This window comes from Colobus angolensis, unplaced genomic scaffold (genome assembly GCF_000951035.1).
Source record: "Colobus angolensis palliatus isolate OR3802 unplaced genomic scaffold, Cang.pa_1.0 Scaffold74, whole genome shotgun sequence".
Lineage (NCBI taxonomy): Eukaryota > Metazoa > Chordata > Mammalia > Primates > Cercopithecidae > Colobus > Colobus angolensis.
Genome location: NW_012121154.1, coordinates 9,448,769 through 9,470,524, shown reverse-complemented (window position 1 = coordinate 9,470,524; position 21,756 = coordinate 9,448,769). Strand labels below are relative to the sequence as shown.

Sequence of the window (21,756 nt, the reverse complement as noted above, 5' to 3'; positions counted from 1 at the left end):
CTATTATTGCCCAGGCTGGAGTGCAGTGGTGTGATTTTGGCTCACTGCAACCTCCACCTCCTGGGTTCAAGTGATTCTCCTGTCTGAGCCTCCTGAGTAGCTGGGATTACAGGCGCCCGCCACCATGCCTGGCTAATTTTTGTACTTTTACTAGAGACAGGGTTTCACCATGTTGGCCAGGCTGGTCCTGAACTCCTGACCTCAAGTGATCCACCTGCCTCGGCCTCCCAAAGTGCTGAGATTACAAGTGTGAGCCACCTCGCCTGGCCCAAACATGTAGGTTAAAGGTTTTATATTTACTTACTTTAGATACTGACCACATACAACAGATTATTCAAGAGTCATGTAGAAAAATGAGGTCCAAAACAAACTTTATTTACATAGAGACAATAAGGATCTCAATAACTCAAATGCTGAATAATTAAGCTGTAGGTTGACTAGAAGTCCATGATTCACCAGTCCTGTTTTATGGAAGTAGTATAAAACTACATTTGTTATTTTCCATCAGTTCTCTGGTATTCTTGAAGCTTGAAAGATTCAGAACACTTTAATGGTAACTTGTTGAACAGCAATAGAAATGAGATGATGTACTTAAAAGTCAGTCTCTCACAAAAAAGACGTTATATCCGAGTTCGGTTAAAGCCCCAGTCAGCAAGGCCCATAAAGGAATGAAGACATAGGATAGATTCATGGTAGTAAACTGTTCCAGTTTAGCACAGAGTGCGAGGCAGAAGGCTAATTTAAGTAACATTGCAATGAGGTACCAGGCTTTTTTTTTAATATTGTGTGATCCATGTCGAGGGTCAAAGCCAGACTTACACCGCCCAGCCATTTTCACAATCAGCATGACAAGAAGGATAGTATCAAATATCCAGACTGGAATAAATATGAGGAACCAGTTCCAAGGTGCTTTCTCATCCAGTTTCAACACCAACATGATCAAGAAGAGTAATGTGAAAAGCCAGGTGAGTAGTACTCTCTGAGCCAAGGACATTCTCATTTAAACAGTTTAAAGAGGCTGTTGCAGGATCGAAAAAAAGGAAATATACCCTAAGAGAAGGAGAAAAAGTCAAGATTGTTTTGATACCAGAAAAAAAGTATCACTTCCATTCTTAGTGAACAAAACTGGTTCTTTCCCAACTGACTTCCTAATTTTGAAAACATTCTACTATTCTTCCTTTCAAATCCTCTAAAACTTAGTGATCATTGACATTATATCCACCATTCCTTACAGCCCATGACAAAATACAATTTTTAGTATATCCACTGTATAAGCTCTATTCAAAATGTCAGGTGATTCCTTTTCAATGCTATCACTCGAGTCCAGGCACTTACAACTTTATTCTTGCACCGCAAAGATGTTCTCATCTTCCTATACATTTGCAATTCTGTACTTTTTCATTCAATTTCAAGGGGTACAAAGAAAAAAGCATTCAAAGTAGTGAAAAAGGGAAAGGTGGGTATCAAGCTGAGAAGAGTTTTAAAAGAAGGGAATGGGAAGGGTGCGCGACTCACGCCAGTAATCCCGGTACTTGGGGAGGAGAAGGTGGGCCTATCACTTGAGCCCAAGAGCTCCACACCAGCCAGGGCAATATAGTCAAACCCTCTCTCTACAAAAAATAAAAAAATTGGCAAGGCGTGATGGTATGCACCTTGTAGTCGCAGCTACTGAGAGGCTAAAGCTACTGAGAGGATTGCTTGAGTCCAGGAAGTTGAGGCTGTAGTGAGTGACCCGTGAGATCGTGCCACTACACTCCAGCCTGGGCAACAGAGTGAGATCCTGTCTCAATTAATCCATCAATAAAAGGAGGGAATGATTAATAAAAATTACAATATATAAAGTAGAATTAACATTTTAGTGGTTGGGCACAGTGGCTCATGCCCATAGTCCCAACCCTTTAGGAGTCCAAGGCAGGTGCATCTCTTGAGCCCAGGAGTTCACGACTAGTCTGGGCAACATGGCGAAACCCTGTCTCTACTAAAAATACAAAAAATTAGGTGCAGTAGCACGTGCCTGTATTCCGTCCTACTCGTGATGCTGAAGTGGGAGAATCACCTGAACCCGGGAAGTCAAGGCTGCAGTGAGCCATGTTGCTCACTGCACTCCAACCTAGGCGATGGGAGTGAGACCACTGTCTAAAAAAAAAAAAAAGATTGTAAAGAGGTTGTTAGGCTATATAATATAAAAGGCATTGGTAACACTGGATTTTCACATAGTCTGAAACTTATATTCTTAAATTCTCACTTATTTTCTCATAAAAATTCTTACAAATATCTTCTTGGTATAATAGTTTTTTTCCTTTTAACAATACTCTCACTGATTTGTGGAGATATATATATATATATATAAAACTACTTGTTATCCATTCAATAATCAGGACCACCTAATAACTTTTGATGTTTTGTGATTATTAGATGCTAAATTTTGGGGGCTATTTCTTATATCACTATTCTGCCTCACTGATCCATATGTTTCTCTTTTGCAGTAATACTGTATGACTTACTGTTACTCTAGGAATGTATTAATATCTGGAAGGCCTAGTATCTACTCGCTGTTCTCTTTTCTAGAATATTTTTTCTTTTTTTTTTCTTTTTTGAGATGGAGTCTCACTCTGTCACTCAGACTGGAGTGCAGTGGCACGATCTCAGGTCACTGCAGCCTCTGCCTCTCGGGTTCAAGTGATCCTCCCACTTCAGTTTCCCAAGTAGCTGGGGTTTCACCATGTTGGCCAGGCTGATCTCGAACTCCTGATCTCAAGTGATCCACCCACCTCAGCTTCCCAAAGTGTTGGGATTACAGGTGTAAGCCATCATGCTGGCTTCTTTTCTAGAATATTTTCTATTTTGTCCTTACAGTTTTTCAATGCTAAAATTGCTAAGCTGATTCTTAAAAACTTAGAATTTTGATTGTGAATGCATAAAACTTAGGGATAGCATTTATTTTATTTAATCTTCACATATAGGTTTATGATATGTTCCTCTACTTACTCAAGTTTTTTATACCAACCTTTATGACCATTTGGAAAAAGGGTAAGTAGAACGGGAAATCAGAAGCCAGACTGCATGCAGTTAACAGAAGATCAAGAAATGGAAACAACTGAGAACACTTTATTCCTTTGAGGCATTTGGAGAAGAGAAAATGAAAGGGTATATGAAACTGAAAGAAGAAATTTTCAGGAAAGGAAGAATTTATGACTACAAACAGAGAAATAAGCCAATGGGGAATGGCACTGAAGATGAGAGAGGATACTTGATGGAAAGAGAAAAAGATCAGAAGGTGCTACCCATAGGAACAAAAGCATGCGTGGTAGGAGGAAAGATGCAGGAAGATAATAGAGAAAAGGTGAAGAAACTGGCTAATTGAGCCAAATACCCTAGATTAGCGTGCTCAATTATATTTTAGAACTAACTTTGATGTACTGTGCAACATCTATACTACTTTAAATAGTGGATGGCTATCACAGTGCAAGAGGACACATCTGTTCTATTTCAACAGTTAAGTATGAGTCTCCTAACTCACCTCTTTTCCCTTATACCCATCTAGTGGCACTTAAACTTGTTTACTTAATTGGCACAGGCTTCATACTGCAGTACTTTTGCTCCTAAGGAGGCATTTTTCTGTGTTGGTTTCCTTTCCTGGCCAGAGGCTGCCATATAGTGGGATGTGGGACTGAATTTGGAAGCAGAGTTGGATGGGTGTGTGTTGATTAATAACCATGGATGGATTTCATCCTGTAAACTGCACAATCCCCATCTCCAATCTATCTGGCCATTTTTGTGAACCTCTGAAAAACGGTTTACGATTATACATTTGCTTAAACCTAACTGTTCCATCTGCCATCGGATAAGACAAGCTTCATTTTTTTCTTATATTTGGCTGCACTCACCACAGGTGCTTTAAGGCTGGAGGTGAAAGGATGCAAGTAACAATCTTATCGTGCCTACAAGATTTATAATTTGGGATGTAACAAAATTCTGTTATGTTCTTGCACGAAAATACCCTCAGTGGGGAAGCACTGCTGATACTTAAATGACGATTGAAGGATTGTACGCTTGTAGGCTGAGCTACAACGATGACATACGATCCCAGTTTTACATTTACGTCTTCATCAATTTGGGCAGTCGTTATGTTTCCTACTATTCTCTCCACATGAAAGGGGGAGGTGCGTACTCCAAAAATGTGCTCAACTAAAATGTTTCCCATTTAAGGTGGCTATTTCCTGCACTAGGAAGACACTTAAATATTTGTTAATGATTCCTTATTCATTTTTAAAACCTTCGGAGTGACCCCGTTATGGAAGTATATAGAGCCCCACCCACATCGCCCGCGGGTGAGTATCAGCCCCCATTTCCCTTCTCTCGCCACTGCCAGTACTCTACCAAGTGGACCTGCCTCATCCCAAAGATAATTTTGCTTCATGAGTCCACATATTTATTCTTCATGAGTCGCTTTTGAAAAGCCTTGCAGCAACAGCCTTGCCAAAGGAACAGCGTTCTGCTTACAACTTAGCTTATCTGGGGGCCTACTTGGCCCTGGAACTTCAGGACGCTCCTAAACTATACTTGCCCTTCTGCAAACACCAACAGTCGGCTCGCGGCGCCCCACCCGGACGCTCCCCTTTTATGGGCTGTGGGCCCAGCACACGTTGGAGTTCACCACGGTTCCTGCTGGATGCGCACAGAAGCCCTGGAGCCAAGCAGGCGTGTGCGCGTTTGGGGCTGGCTGTGTGATGGGCTGGGGGTCGGCCGCACAGCCCCCGGAAGCATCAGGAGACCAGCACCGCTTTACCGTGCGGGCTAGGGCAGAGACCCAGACTCACCTGGCAGCGCCGCTGGCCGGAGAGCGGAGAGAGACGCGAAGATCAGGAAATTCGCCAGTTTGGATCCTTGTCCTTTTCCGCACTTTTCCCCCCATTAAATCCAGAACCCGTCACATGATAATTAAGAAAAAAATTCAGTTCCGCCTCCCCAAAACACTGCGGTATAGGATCTCTCAGTCCTACCTCAGTGCCGCGCCCACATCCGGGGCTGGTTCTCACCGCCCCTGAGCCTATCTTATAGGTAGGGAGGACGCCAATCTGGATTCAGAGGTCCCTTTTCCGCGGTAATTGGACCATTTGTCCTCCAGTGTAAACCAACCGACCTTTCCTAACTTTCGGGTTGGACAGAAAGGCGGCAATAAAAAGCCCCATTGGTCCCGCCTCTCTACTGTCACGGGTTAGGAGGGAAATCAGTCCAAGATCAGCCTGGAGTTTCCGTGCTCCCATTGGGCCCACAGATGTTAATCAGAGCAGCCGGCGCTCAGCTCCGCCCTCTCGGGACGCCCCGCCCCTCCTCCCATCCTCCCTGCCCGCGCGCAGTGACTGCAGGCTCCGGCGCAAAATCCTGCGGGAGAGGGGGTGGGGCAACGCTCTGGAGACAGCGCGCCCGCCGGCAGCCTCGTTGTGGCTCTTCGGGCTCTGGCGGCGGCGGCGCTAGCCTCGGAGTCTCCCGCGCGCACCTCAGCCGCCTCCTAGCGGCGCGGCGCCCGCTCCTACGGTAAGAGCGGCATCACCTCCGCGCTCGGGTGGGCCGTGTGGAGGTCGTCGAGTTCTGACACAATCTCGAGGATGGATCGGGACGAGGGAGGAGAGCAGGCGTCGGGATGGAGGTGGGGGCACCGGAGCCAGCGCGTCACCCTCCGCCGCCGGCTACTTTCCCGGCAGTCTCCCGTACCTGAGGGCCGGAGTCAGCCGCGACCCCCTCCCATCAGTCGGCTGGTGGCGGAGGCTCAGCCGCCTTCCCCCCGAGCGCGCGGTCCTCAAGCCTTGATGGTGACGGGCCGAACCCCAGCACCGCCACCCGCCCCTCGGGCCCCGCTCCCAGGCCCCTGTCCTTTGCTTCCTTCCCTTAGCGCTGTGCTGAGGGGTCGTCGGGTCCTGGAAGGGCGTTCACGGGTCTCGGATGGCTAGCCTGGCGGGCAGGGAGAGGTCAGCTAGCGGCCGGAGGAGCGGGCTCGGAAGGGGGCGGCGGCTCGCGCGCTGGCGGAGGTGGAAGGAGGGTCGCTGCCCTGCCCCCTCTGAGCAGGCGGCAGTCGAGTTTTCCGATCCCAACACGGCGGAGAGGGTGCTGAGATGCTAGGCTTGGGCCTTAAGGGGTAGTTGCCGTCTGGAAACAATACCGTGCTCCATCAGCATGTTTCGGTTTTTCTTATTTTTATCTGCCCAGTGTTGACAGCTAGCATTCTGGTAGTTGTCCTTCGAGTCATGGCTTTCTAACTCAGCACCTCCTTGTGTAACTTCAGGGATCATTCTCTCACTAATTGTCACCCTTTTTATTTTTAGCGTGGCAAAAACAAGGAACTGCCTTATACTAACCCTGTGCAGGATCTGGAACAATTTATTAATCTCAGTGCGTACTTTACATGCCAAGTAATTTTGAAATTCATGGTGAATATTAAATATTTTGTAGTTTTCGGTTACTTTCTTTGTGTATAGTATATCCTCCTTGCTTTGAGACTACTTTTTAGGTGTGATACTTTAATCTTACAGTTTTTGGTTAGCTTGCCATTTTTAAACGTTTCTTTCATTTTTTTTCCTCCAAGACTGGCTAGAGACTTAGTATTTGATCTTGTTTTCAGGTATTTTTGTAAAGTTTGTTTTCTTTCAAAGTGGGCTTTTTTCACCATATTTTTAATATTGGAAGGGGAATTCTGAGAATCTGGAAACTGCGCACTTTAGCCTAAAGAGCCACAAAACAGTATAACAATTTGAAATCCTAACTTGGATATGGTGTATGGACTGCAAATTTTAAGAGAAGGAAATGGATATGCCTTATCAGTTGCAGTGGCTCAACCTTCATAACCTAGAGGAGAGGAATCTGGAGGTCTGGGGAGTATGAGCCGTGTCTGGGGCCAGAAACAAAGTGGTTCCAGGAAATTTTTTTGCTCCAGAAATAGCCTGCCTCCCACACAGACTAGCTGTCTGAATGCATCTGATAGTTTTAAGTTAGGTGTTAGTGAGGTGGAGAGTTTTCGTGTTCTAATTTTGACCACTTTCTGGTGGAGCATGAAAATGTGGTGAGTAAACAAGTATAGTATACAATAGGGGCACTCTTGCATAGTCAAGCCTCCAAGAGTAAACTTTCTTTTTTTTCTTTTTTTGAGATGAAGTCTTGCTCTATCACCCAGGCTGGAGTGCAGTGGCCGGATCTCAGCTCACTGCAAGCTCTGCCTCCCAGGTAGCTAGGACTACAGGCGCCCGCCACCTCTCCTGGCTAGCTTTTTGTATTTTTTTTTTAGTAGAGACGGGGTTTCACCATGTTAGCCAGGATGGTCTCGATCTCCTGACCTCGTGATCCGCCCGTCTCGGCCTCCCAAAGTGCTGGAATTACAGGCTTGAGCCACCGCGCCCGGCCTAGTAAACTTTCTTTGAGCCCGAACTGGCACTGGACAGTTGGCCTTAAAAATAAGGTAACCCGCCCAATTTTTAAACCATGAACCTTTTTTGGCTGCTCCATTTAATGCAGAATTGCAAGGAATTTGTAATGAAAAAAACCTTCACTAAAATGAAGAGAATTTAGGGTGTCATGTGGATAAAATGAGACTCGAAATAGTTGGACTACTTGTATATTATTTAATCATTTTAGTCCTGTGAGATTGGTACTGATTACTGTCATTTTGAGCAAACCAAGACTTAGTTTAACTAATTTGTTCAAGATTTCTTCACTAATGAGTCAGTAGAGGTGAGATTCACACCTATGCACTCTGATTCCAAAGCCTACATTCCAAGCCATTATACTTTATTACCACAGTAAAATTGGATTCTTGGAGACTTTATAGTAGGAGACTACTCAGTGGAAAATAATGCTGCAAAACTGTAAATTGAATCCACTATTGTACACAGTAACACTTTGAGATCACTGTATAATAGGCACTATTGGATTTTGCTGAAGATAAAGGGATGGAGTTACCTTCTCTGTGTTTGAGGAGCATCCGTTTAATGGGAGAGATAGATATTTGAACAAACGATGATAATACAATACAGTATATACAGATTCAGCATCTGTAAACTGAAAATCTGAAATGCTGTAAAATCTGAAACCTTTTGATTGTCAAGATGTTGCCACAAGACACTTGACTTCATATGACAGGTTACAGTCAAAATACAGTCAAGCCAGTCGTGGTGGCTCATGCCTGTAATCCCAGCACTTTGGGAGGCCAAGGAGGGTGGATCACCTGAGGTCAGGAGTTCAAGGCCAGCCTGACCAATATGATGAAACCCCCGTCTCTATTGAAAATACAAAAAAAATTAGCCTGGCGTGGTGGCATGCGCCTGTAGTTCCAGCTACTTGGGAGGCTGAGACAGAAGATTCACTTGAATCCAGGAGGTGGAGGTTGCAGTGAGCTGAGATTGTGCCACTGCACTCCAGCCTGGGTGACAGAGCAAGACACCGTCTCAAAAAAAAAAAAAAGTCAAAACTTTGTTTCATGCACAGAATTATTTTAAAATGTTATATAAAATTACCTTCGGGCTGTGTGTATAAGGTGTAAATGAAACATAAATGAATTTTGTGTTTATACTTGGGTCCCATCTCTAAGATATCTCTTTATGTATATGCAAAATATTCCAAAATCCAAAATGCTTGTGGTCCCAATAATTCTTGAGACAGAAATTCAGTTAAAGTATAGACAGTCTGGATTTGAATTCCTGGAACATAATACCAAACCTCTTTTAGCATCAGTTCCCTTATCTGTTTAATGGAAAGGATAATACTTCAAAGAAGATATTAAGCCTTAAATAAAATATATAAAGTACTGGCACATGGAAAGCAGTGAATAAAAAACAATAATTTTAAGAGAGAACTAGTTGGGTTTCAGGGGAGCTAACTCTGAAGCCTTAAAGATCTGAAGGTGGTATTTGTAGGTGGGGAAAGAGGACATTCCGTGCAGAACAGGAAGAGGCAGAGTCTCAGAACAGAAATGTGGATTGTTGAGGGAATGGTAGGTAATTGTAGCTTTGTATAAAATGTATGTGTGAAGGCCAGCTTTAAATGATAATGGTATGTAAAATGTAGTTGGACAAAGTGAGTAGTACCCAATTTTGATAATTGGAAATTGCATACTTAGATACTAAAATTACAGGAAAACCTTAGCAGTTTGTCCATTATTACATGTTTATTTAATATTTACCTTCCAATACTTATTTTCCCAGTTCAAAGTAAGACTCAAAGAAGAATTCCAAAGTAATGGTTGCCATCCTTTAACCCCATTACCTAGTCTGTAGCCACATGGAGTCATTATTGCAAACTCCCCTTTGCATATTTTGACTGTATTTTCTTAACCCGTACTTGATACATGATAGTGGGACAGAATTTTTTTTATTTTGAGACAGAGTCTCATTCTGTCTTCCAGGTTGGAGTACAGTAGTGCGATCACTGTAAAACCTTGAACTGTCAGGCTCAGACAATCCTGTTGCCTCAGTCTCCTGAGTAGCTACACCTGCAGGCATGTACCACTGTGTCCAGCTAATTTTTTAATTTTTATTTTTTTGTAGATACAGGGTCTTGCTATGTTGGGCAGGCTAGAGACCTCAAGTGATTTTCCCACCTTGGCCTCCCAAAGTCTTGGGATTACAGATGTGAGCCTCCACACCTGGCCAGTGTGTTTTAAATTGGGACTGCCCTTGAAAATCTGAGAAAGTCTCATGCTTCTATCTTCTCAGATTAATACTGAACCATAAATGCATTAAATTTACAAATCTGAAACATCACTTGATGACTAGAATCATGTGAAAGTGGAAAATATTAAGTGACATTTAGGAAAACTGCATTTTTAGTCCACCTTGTTAGTCTCATGAAAATTGCTAATGTGACACAAAATATAGAAGTGAGTTTTCAGATGAGAACAACTGACTGCTTCCTAGAACAGGTAGTTGTAGAGCACTAGGAATGAAAATATGCTGGATTTTATTCTGGGTACTGAACAGGAACTGGGGCAGGAAATAGCTGTGGCTGAACCACTACCTGATAATAATCATAACATGATTAAATTTGACATTTAAGGAGAGGAAGTAAAGGGAAAAGTGCATAGTATGCAGCTTTCCAGTTGCAAAAACAGTTCAAAAAAGGGGCTGTTGAAAGTATATCTACAGCAATTTTAAAGACATGTGGGCACTCATATTTGTTGCATGAATGAAAGTACTTTTGTAAGACCTTTTGTATAGGATTTGTTACAGATAGCAAAAAATTTATGAAAATTAGGTGGCATGGGTTTTGGTGCTCTATCGACCTAGGTTCAAGTCCTGATACTGACATCACTGGTTGTGTGACATTGGACTCCTTATGTAATATTTTTGAGGTTCAGTTTTATTTATTCACTAAATGGAGTTACCTACTTTCTGAGATTTTAAGAATTAAATGAGGTAATAATGTATGTAAAGCACTTGACATATTCTTGGTTTATAAGACTAGCTCAAAAAGTGGTTGCTGCAATTATTTGACTAAGTTGAACAGGCGTGTGTGTGTGTGTGTATGTATGTTTTAATATAACGATTCCCAGATAGAATAAGAGAAGCCAGAAAATGTTCAACAAGCAAATAAAATCTTAAAAGGAGGCAATAGGATTCAACAGGCAGAGTTGAATAATCATTTTACCCACACAAAAGAAGGGAAAATATATGGAGAGAGCTTCACATTATCAACTTTTTTCTGAAGAAAGTACATCAAACTCATTAAACCAGATGGAGTGCATAAATAAGTTTTTGCTATTCGAAATGACAATGAAAAACATAAGTGAAGTAGGGTTTCAGTGCCATGAATTAAGTGTATAGGGAAAGGGACTTGTTTTCTCAAATCTCTTAACCACTTTCTTACTTATTTCTAAAATTCTTTGACAAGGAAAAGCTATTAATTGTATGGTTATGGGAATGCTTTAATTGCAAGTAATCCTGGGAGACAGAGCGTACTGATTTATCTACACAGATTTCCTGCGTGTTCATTCTGTATATCCCATTGTCTTTTGTGTGTCTTTTGGGTGCTGAACGTATGAATGCATCATTTGTTGAAAAATAAACCCATCTTCTTGTTCCTAAATCTGTTTTACTCTTGTAGTCTCTATCTTAATGAGGGTTCTTTTTTTCGTTTGTTTTGCTCTTGTTGCCCAGGCTGGAGTGCAATGGTGTGATCTTGGCTCACTGCAACCTCCTTCTCCTGACTTTAAGCAATTCTCCTGCCTCAGCCTTGCGAGTAGCTGGGATTACAGGCGCCCGTCACCATGCCCAGCTAATTTTTGTATTTTTAGTAGTGATGGGGTTTCACCATGTTGGCCAGGCTGGTCTGGAACTCCTGACCACAGGTGATCCACCCGCCTTGGCCTCCCAAAGTGCTGGGATTACAGACGTGAGCCACCATGCCTGGCCTTAATGAGGGTTCTTTTAGTGTTCAAGCCAAGAGTCATGTGGTGTCCTTACTCTGTTCCTCTCCATATCTTTAATTGCCAGTCAATTACTACATCTGGTCCTCTGTCTACTTCTACTAACATCCATCTTTCAATCTGGCCTGGTCCCAACACTCACAATTAAGAAAAAAACAAAACAACCATTGCCACTGACTTAGTTCAAACCCTCATTATTGTCCCCAAAGTATGTCATTTATTTCCTTTTAGGAAATTAAATTCTTCACACAACTTCTTCACACAGTTCTTCACACAGCTTCCTTCAGAATAATTTTGCTGAAATACCAACATAATGATATCAAAATTACATTTTTAGCGTCTGCACATGATGGTTAATAAATATTTGATCCTTCCATGTATCTTAAACTTCAGACAATACTAAGTGACTTGCATATATAGGCTTGGTAGGCTTGGGATTTTCTTTGTGGGAAGGATTTTAACTGCAAATTCAATTTCTTTAATAGACACAGACTTAACTCAGTTTATTTCTTCTTGAGTTAGCATTGATAGTTTGTATTTTCCTAGGAATCTGTTCATTTCATCTAAAGTTGTTAAATTCATTGGCATAAAATTATTCATGACATCTTCTTATTAATCTTTTTAATATCTGTAAGACATATAGTGCTGTCTTCTCTCTCATTCTGACTCTGCTGTCTTTTCTCTTTTCTCTCCTGTTCTCCTGGCTAGAGGTTTATTGATCTATTTTATTGATCCTCTCAGAGAACTAGTTTTTAGTTTTTTGTATTGATTTTCTATCCTCAATTTCACTGGTTTCTATTCATCTTTATTGTTTTTGTGTCTACTGTTTATTTTGCATTTTATTTGCTCTTGATTTGCTAGAATCTTAAGTTGGAAGCTTGGCTCATAATTTGAAACATTTATTCTTCTCGAAAATGAGTGTTTTAATTCTATAAAATTCTCCCCTAAATAGTGTTTTGACTGCATCTCATGAATTTTGATATGTTTTCATTTTCATTCAAGTTCAGAATCCTTGATAAATTCCTTTGTGATTTCTTTGACTCCGCTTGTTATTTAGAAGTATGTAGATGAGTTTCCAAATATTTGGGGATTTTTCAGATATTTTTTCCTTAGTTCTAACTTGATTTCGCTGTGGTCAAAGAACATACATTGTATGTTTTGAATCATTTTAAATTTATTGAGACTTGTTTTATGGCCCAGATTATGGTCTGCCTTGGCAAATGATTCATTCACAATTGAAAATAATTTTGGGTGGAGTGATTTATAAATGTCAGTCAGAGCTGGGTGGGATGGCTCACACCTGTAGTCCCAGCACTTTGGGAGGCCGAGGCAGGTGGATCATTTGAGGTCAGGAGTTTGAGACCAGCCTGGCCAACATGTTGAAACCTCGTCTCTACTAAAAGTACAAAAAAATTAGCTGAGGGTGATGGTGTGTGCCTGTCGTCCTAGCTACTCAGGAGGCTGGGGCAGAAGAATTCTTTGAACCTGAAAGGTGGAGGTTGCAGCAAGATCGCACCACTACACTCTAGCCTGGGTGACTCCATCTCAGAAAAAAAAAAGTCAATCAAGTCAAGTTGGTTGATAGAATTGTTCAGGTCTTCTATATGTCCTTGTTGATTTTGTCTACTTGTTATATCAATTTTTGAAAGAATGGTATTGAATTTCTATAAATGTGGACTTGCTGATTTCTCCTTGCAATTCTTTAAATTTTTGCATTATGTATTTTGAAGTTCTATTGCTAGGTGCACACATATTTATGATTGTTATGATTGCTTGGTGAATTGGATCCTTTTATCATTGTGAAATGGATCTCTTTAATCCTGGTAATATGTTTTGCTCTGAAATCTATTTTGTATAGCCATTTGAGCTTTCTTTTCATTAGAGTTAACATATTTTTTTCCATCTTTTTACTTTGTACCTTTTTATGTTTATATTTAAATGAGTTTCTGACAGATACACATAAAAATAGGTCTTGCTTTTGGGTCTTGGGTCTTGCTTTTTAAAATCCAGTTTCCTAATCTCTGCCTTTTAATTTAGACCATTTACATTTAATGTGATTATTGATATTATTGGGTTTAAGTCTATCATCTTGCTATTTGTTTTTTGTCTCATCTGTTCTTTTTACCTTTTTTGGATTCTTTGAGTATTTTTATGACTTCACTTTATAACCGTTTTTGACTTGTCTGTAACTCTTTTTTTCTTGTAGTTTTGTTTGTAGTAGCTAGTATACATCATTATTACAGTCTACTTTTGAGTAAAAAAACTACTTCATATATTTTATGAGAACCTTTTAACAGTATACTGTTTCCCCGTTCTGAAACTTTATGCTGTTATTTGTGCTGTATATTTTAAATCCCAAACTCTGTTGTTGATCTTTTAGCTTTAGTCAGTTCTCTTTTAAAGAGATTTAAACACACATACACACACATACATTTTATATACATAAAATTTTTTAAAGACTCTTAGATTTGCCCCTTTTAAGGTTGAATAATATCCTATCATATGTATGTACTATTTTTTGTTCATCCATTGATGGACATTTGGGCTGCTTCTGCCTTTTGCCTATTGTCAGTAGTGCTGCTATGAATATGAGTGTGTGAGTATCTCTTTGAAACTCTGCTTTCAATTCTTTTGGATATATACACAGAAATGCGATTGCTGAATCATATGGTAGTTCTATTTTTAATCTTTTTGAACCATTTTACGGTTGTATCAACAGTGCAGAAGGGCTCCAATTTTTCCACATTTTCGTCAATATTTATTTTCTGTTTTTTTTTTGTTTGTTTTTATGATAGCCGTCCTAATGGATGTAAGGTGATATCTTGTGGTTTTGATTTGTACTTTTCTGATAATTAGTGATGTTGAGCATCTTTTTGTATGCTTGTTGGCCATTTGTATATCATCTTTGGGCACATGTCCATTCAAATCCTTTGCCCATTTTTAAATCAGGTTATTTGATTTTTTGTTATTGTGTTGTAGGAGTCATCTGTATATTCTGGATATCAACCCCTTACCAGATTTATGATTTGCAAATATTTTCTCCCATTCTGCAAGGGAGAAAAATATATGCCTTTTGATGCACAAAAGGTTTTAAGTTTGACGTAGTCCCATTTGTCTACGTTTGCTTTTGTTGCCTATACTTTTGGTGTTACAGCCAAGAAATAATTGCCAAGTCAGATGTTATGAAGCTTTTTCCTGTGTTTTCTTCTAGGAGATTTTTAGTTTTATTTCTTATGTTTAGGTGTTTAATCAATTTTGAGTTAAGTTTTGTAGAGGGTGTAAGATAAAGATCCACCTTCATTCTTTTTGTTGTATCCCATTTTCCCAGCACCATTTGTTGAAGAGATTGTTCTTTTCCTACTGAGTCGTCTTGGTACCCTTGTTGAAGATTATTTGACCACATACATGAGGGTTTATTTCTTGGGTCTTTATTACATTTGTTTATTTATCTTTATACCAGTATCACACTGTTGTGATTACTGTTTTGTAATATGTTTTGAAATCAGGAAGTGTGAGTCTTCCAAATTTGTTGTTCTTTTTAAAAATTGCTTTGGCTATTTGGGGTCCCTTAAGATTCTATATATATTTTAGTATGAGTTTTTTGGTTTCTGCCAAAAATGCTCTTGGGATTTTGATAGGGATTGCACTGAATCTGTAGATTGCTTTGGGTAGTATGGAAATTTTAACCATGTTACGTTTCTCAGTCCATGAACGTGGGATTTCTTTTCACTTATTTGAGTCTTTAATTTCTGTTAGCAATGTTTTAAATAATAGAGGTTTCAATATCCTTGATTACAAGTCCTTTCATCTTTGTCATTTGTGGGTCTGATTCTGTTTCCTCATCATGAATTATATTTTCCTGTTTACTTATATGCCTGCTAATTTTTGTTTGAATGCCAGACATTTTGTATTTCATGTTGTTTAAAGCTGTAATTGGTCTTCCTGCTCCTTTTTGGTGATTCTTTCCCTTGCTTCAGGTAGTTTTTCCTACACTGCATATGCCAGTCAATATTCAACTGAAGACTTAAGGGGAATCCTCTACAGAGCTACAGAACTGTCTTTGTGCAGTTCTCTCCTCTTTGGGTACTTTGCTCTAGGAATTCTAGCTGCCTTGATGTCTCTGAATACTCAAATCTGGCTTCTCAATGTAGCGATACTTCTGGGCTTTGGATTTTCCCCTTCTGGCGCTGCATCCTGGAAACTTTGCAGACAGCACACTTGGACAGTCATAGGGCTCACTTTTTGTTTCCACTCTTTCAAGGATGTGCTATCAGTTACCCAATATCTGAAAACATTTCACTTTTTCCCCTAACTTTTTAGTTTTTAAATGGAGAGGAATAATCTGGTTCTCATTACTCCCATCATGGCTAGAAGTGGAAACTCCTGTATACTGAGTTTTGAAGTAATAGTTTAAATGGAAAGTATAAAAAGTACCATTTTGGTTTTATTATTTTTAAATCCCAAATTTGTGTTTAGGGTGCATAAGCATTGTATAGCCAGAACCAGAGTAGACTATAGGTTTGATTGGCTGAATGTGTTTAGGTTCATTGTCAACATTCATGTTTCCCTTGAAATAAATGTAGGCATGTATGATGAGTTAAAAGGTAAGCAAATAATTGCATTTTCTTATATAAACCCAGTTCATTGTTTTGTTTTTTGTTTTTTGTTTTTTTTGAGATGGAGTTTCTCTTTGTCACCCAGGCTAGAGTACAGTGGCGTGATCTTGGCTGACTGCAACCTCCGCCTCCTGGGTTCAAACGATTCTCCTGCCTCAGCCTCCCAAGTAGGTGGGATTACAGGAACCTGCCAACATGCCTGGGTAATTTTTGTATTTTTAGTAGAGACGGGATTTCACCATGTTGGCCAGGCTTATCACAAACTCCTGAGCTCAGGTGATCCACCCACCTCAGCCTCCCAAAGTGCTGGGATTAGAGGCATGAGCCACTGGGTCCAGCCATAAACCCAATTCTTATTGACAACAAAACTGTGTGTGTGTGTGTGTGTATGTGTGCAAAATATGTCTGTATAATTTCTAAGGGAGATTAATAATGAAAAGTGTTTATTTCCTTAAGGGTATAATAATTCGGTTTTTATCATCTTTGGAAAATATTTGCAACATTGAAAATACTACTGTGATCATATATTAAATGGTAATTTAACTTAACCTTGGACATAGTAGATATTAAGGACTGTTGAAAATCTCTGTAGGTGAAATGGACTTGAGATGGGCTTAACTTGTCTCTTCATTGATTATAGGCAACTGGAATGACCTTTAGCTTTTCTTCTAATGGAAGCAGATTATATGAATTGGTAAAATTGAAGCACTGGGCTAGTTTTCTTATTCCCACCCTGTATTTCTTTTCCATTGCAGCCACACTAAATGAAATTATGAGAGGAAGGTTGTATGTGTATTAAGTCAGTAGTTGGCGTATAGGAAATTAACATGATAAAGGAGGTATTTTAAAATTGAGTTAAGCTTATCAGTTATGTTCTTTTTATTTTGATGTAATTTCAGATTTTAAAAAAGGGCAATAATAAAGAATTCCTGTATACCCTTCACCCAGATTACCTACATTTTAACATTTCACTATATTTGCTTTATCATTTTCTTTCTCCATATTTATATATATGTACGTATGTATTACTTTTTTCCTGACTCATTTGAGTCATGATGCTCCTTTACTGCTACTGAGTTTTTATTTCCTAAATATAAGATTGTTCTTCTACATAAAGACAGTACAATTATCAAAATCAGGAAATTAACATTTATAGTACTGTTTTCTAATCTACAGATAGTCATATTTTACCAGTTATCACAATACTGTACTTTATTGTAGAAGAAAATTCAGGATCACATTCTATGTTTAGTTGTCACATCTCTCTAGTTTCTTTTACACAAACAGTTGAACCTATGTTTGTATTTCATGAAATTGACATTTTAAAACTGTTGAGGCCGGTTATTTTGTAGAGTGACCTTCAATTTTTTTTTTTTTTTTGACAGAGTCCTGCTCTGTCATCCAGGTTGTAGTACAGTGGCGCTATCTTGGCTCACTGCAACTTCCGCCTCACTGGTTCAAATGATTCTCCTGCCTCAACCTCCCAAGTAGTTGGGACTACAGGCAGGCACCACTGTACCCAGCTAATATTTGTATTTTTAGTAGAGATGGGATTTTGTCATGTTAGCCAGGCTGCTCTCAAACTCCTGACCTCAGGTGATCTGCCCACCTTGGCCTCCCAAAGTTCTGGGATTACAGGCATAAGCCACCACTCCCAGCTGAATGATGTTCAATGTGAGATTGGTTGATTTTTCCTCATGATTAGATTTGGGTTATGTACTTTATTTTTATTTTTTATTTTTGAGACAGAGTTTTGCTCTTGTGGCCCAGGCTGGAATGCAGTGGTGCCATGTTGGCTCACTGCAACCTCTACCTCTTGGGTTCAAGCGATTCTCCTGCCTCAGCCTCCCAAGTAGTTGGGACCAGGCACCCGCCTCCACACCCAGCTAATTTTTGTATTTTTAGTAGAGACAAGGTTTCATCATGTTGGCCAGGCTGGTCTTGAACTCCTGACCTCAAGTGATCCACCTGCCTCAGCCTCCCAAAGTATTGGGATTACAGGCGTGAGCCACTGCGCCCAGCCCTGGGTTACGTACTTTAAGCAGGAATACCACAGACGTGATGTTGTGTACTTTCCAGTGCATTATATGAGGAGGCAAATACTGTTATTTCTCCTGTTATTACTGGTAATGATAACTTCTATAATTTAATTAAGGAGATATCTGCCAGGTTTCTACAAGGTGAAGTCACTCTTTAATTCTTTGTAATTAATACGTACCTGTGGTTAGATATTTTTAAGTTATGTTAGTATCCTACTACTCTTAAACTTACCCATTAATTTTAACATCTATTGATGATTCTTGTGTGAATCCATGATTATCAAGATGGATGCCAAATGGTGATTTTTCTGATTTTGTAATTTCTTTTATGTTTATTAGCTGACTTCTGTGATAAAGAAAAGCTTCTAACTCTTTATTCACTTATTTATTCATATCAGTGTAGACTCATGGATTCTTGTTTTATCGTTTTGCCAATGTCTCTATGATTCTTTGAGCATTTTCTTACTTTCTGATCCAACAAGATATTCCACAGTCATCTGGTACTATCTTTGTGCCAGCCCTAGAATAAGACATTTCTCTTAGCAATGTTGGTTTATTTTACTATGAAGTGGTATTTAGAGATCTAGGTGTTAGGTGTGCTTATTGCTACTGAGGAGTCATTGTTTATATATGGATGAGTTTATATATGTGTGGGTGTGTGTAATACACCTTTATTTTCAGAAAGAATATTAACTAGTGTCATGGCTGCTAAAAATAAAAAAGTGAATATAGGCTTAGGCTACATGACCAAGTGATCATATCCTTATCACAAGAAATTGTAGCTCCAGTGTTTTGCATTCTTCAAATACATTGTTTTGTTGACTAACTGGATTCCAGGAATTACTTAGATCTTATCTGATGAGAAAAAGAACCTGGATGGTGAGGGGCCTGGAAATCATGTTATATGAAGAACAGGTGAAGGAACTGGGAACATTTAGTCTGGAAAAAGATAAATGACAACATATGCTTATTATATTAAGTTGTTTGAGGCAGAAGAAATGACACACATTTATTCTGTGTTCACTTAGAGTACATAATTAATAGAGATGAATGTATTTTAAGAGAGATATAAATTTATCTCTGCATAAGGAAAATTTTGAGGCAAGCTTTCCTCTAATGGAGTAAAATGACTTGAATACCTCAAACCCAATTATTATCTCTAATCAGGAGAAGCTTGCTTATTACATAATTTGTGTGTGCTGTAAGACATTAGAACTACTTGAGAGATGTCTAAGTATGCTATATTTAGTGGCTTAGTCAATAGTATGTTTCACGAGATGCTTCATGAGGAAAGGATTCTGTTCTAAATAAATGTAAGAAATAATGTGTACATAATCTTCTATTGGATATTTATAATGCAGAGTAACATGTTAAAAGGCTCTGAGAAGTCCTCAAGTAAGGAAACTTGTTTGACTTTTTCTAATGTAGTGAATATAGGAACAGGTGAGGTTATAGGTATAATCTAATAGTAGCCATACAGTAGTCATCTATAGATGCATGGTCTTTCTTTCTTTCTTTCTTTCTTTCTTTCTTTCTTTCTTTCTTTCTTTCTTTCTTTCTTTCTTTTCTTTCTCTCTTTCTCTCTTTCTCTCTCTCTCTCTCTCTTTCTCTTTCTCTTTCTCTCTTTCTTTTTAAACCAGGCCTTCAAGCATTTTATCCTTTGAGTTACAAACAATCCAATTACACACTCTTTTATACGTGGTATTTAAACCAAGATACTAGATGTGATCATCAAGGGACTGTGTGAAGATAGAGATGTGCAAAAACTGAGCTCAGGGAGAAGAGGCAAACTAGCAAAGAAACTGAGAAGGAGTAAGTAAAGAGGAACAAACTGAAGAGAGTGGTTTCCCAGAAGCTAAGTGAATAAAGTGTTCTGGGAGAAGAGAACATGATCAGCTGTGCTTTATACTACCAGTGGGTTGAAATAAGCAACTGAGATCTGACTGTTGCATTTAGCGACTGGAAGTCATTGGTGTCCTTAAAGAGAGCTTTCAGTGGAGTATTGGGAGCAAAAGCATGATTGGATTGAGGAGAGGAGATGGAGAAGTGGGAGTAGATAGCAATGTTTTGCACTGTGAAAGGGAGAAGAGAAATGTATTTATTGAGCACCTTCTGTGTGTCATATTGGTGAAAATATTTAAGCAATGATGAAATGTATGAGCTATACATAGCTTAGCTCATCATTCTGGCTTAAATAGTAGTTGCAGTATGTTTATTAAGTACTTTTCTCTGTGATGTAGATTTGAATAGACTACAAATTGAAATATTGGTTTCCTGACTTACAGAAAATTTCTTCAGATTAAAAGAACGTTGGGGATAGTGGCTGTCAAATTGTATTGCATTCTCCAGTTTCTAGGTGGTTTAGGCTAGTTGGCTTAGTAATTTTATCAATCATGAATTGATGATCTGGACATGTTAATAATGATGTTACATAAAATAGCAAGATTTGGTGTCCAGTCATATGTTCATCATTTTTAAATTGACCTAGTATCAAGAATAATATTTAAAGCCATATGTCCTAATTTTAAATTGGCCCCTGTAACAATAGGAGGAGAAAACTCAGGAAACACAATTCAGTCCTCATTTCTGCTTCATTAACTTTCCGTCTACCTTCTTGGAGCTAATTGCAAGCCCACTCTGTAAGTCCAGTTGCGGCAACTTCTCATCGTTCACAGCTGTGTTAATATAAGGTCGCTGCAAACACTGAATTAGCCAATAGTGAAGCATTGCTCTTAGAGGAAATACAGAGTTGAGTTCCTGTGAGCCACTGGTCACAACATTTTTGTCATCAGTGATCAATCCATAGCCTTGTTTCATATGTGTTTCTATTTAAAGACACCTTTTTAAATTTTGTTGTTAATTTTGTTAACATTGAACTGACAACCAACAGCACTATAACTCATATCTGAATGAAACTACTATTGCTGTCTGCTATCTCAGATCTGCTAGGTCAGTTACAAGTCACATACCTTCTTTCAAGCTTCATTTTTGTTGTTTTTTTCCCTGTTCTCTCTGTTCTTGTGTACGTATGCCTTTGCTGTCATTTCAGTTAGATATTGTAAGGGAGTAAAGTTAGATGCCTGTGGTTAGTTTGCCTTTTTTTTTCTCGTGGAAATTTGGTTGTCGTTTTTAATATATTGGAATAACTTTTTTTTTTCTTTGAGATAAGAGTCTTGCTCTGTCACCCAGGCTGAAATGCAATGGTACAATCTTGGCTGGCTGCAACCTCTGCCTCTTGGCTTCAAGTGATTCTCGTGCCTCAGTCTCTCAAGTAGCTGGGATTACAGGTGTGTACCACCATACCTGGCTAATTTTTGTATTTTTAGTAGAGATAGGGTTTCACCATGTTGGCCAGGCTGGTCTTAAACTCCTGACCTCAAGTGGTCTGCCCACCTCGGCCTCCCAAAGTGCTGGGATTGCAAGAGTGAGCCACCATGCCTGACATGAAATAACTTTTAATAGTTTGCCTGTTTATAGTACGTGGGTCCAGGACAGATACACATTTCATTTTGCTCAATTCAATTACATTATTTTAAAAATCTACTTTTATTAATTGACAATGTACATATTTGAGGGGTACATAACGATGTTTCAATACATATAATGTATAGTGATCAGATCAGGGTAATTGACATATACATTATTTCAAACATTATTTATTGTAGCTATTTGAACTATATATTATTGTTAA

General features: G+C 39.3%; 2 protein-coding genes across 3 annotated transcripts in view; one reads left to right on the top strand and one right to left on the bottom strand.

The window, feature by feature from the left end:
- Positions 1 to 354: 354 nt before the first annotated feature.
- TMEM60 (transmembrane protein 60) lies at positions 355 to 5,184 on the bottom strand. Its single transcript, XM_011927711.1, has 2 exons — positions 4,821 to 5,184; positions 355 to 1,050 (listed from the first exon to the last, which is right to left on the bottom strand). The coding sequence occupies exon 2, from the start codon at positions 998 to 1,000 to the stop codon at positions 599 to 601; it is 402 nt and encodes a 133-aa protein (XP_011783101.1). The 5' UTR covers positions 1,001 to 1,050; positions 4,821 to 5,184; the 3' UTR covers positions 355 to 598.
- A 155-nt stretch (positions 5,185 to 5,339) lies between these two features.
- PHTF2 (putative homeodomain transcription factor 2) overlaps positions 5,340 to 21,756 on the top strand; it is a 168,252-nt gene continuing 151,835 nt past the window's right edge. For both annotated transcript variants that reach the window (XM_011927709.1, XM_011927710.1), the window contains exon 1: positions 5,340 to 5,538. The gene's annotated coding sequence lies outside the window, so the exon portion shown is untranslated. The remainder of the gene's footprint in view (positions 5,539 to 21,756) is intronic.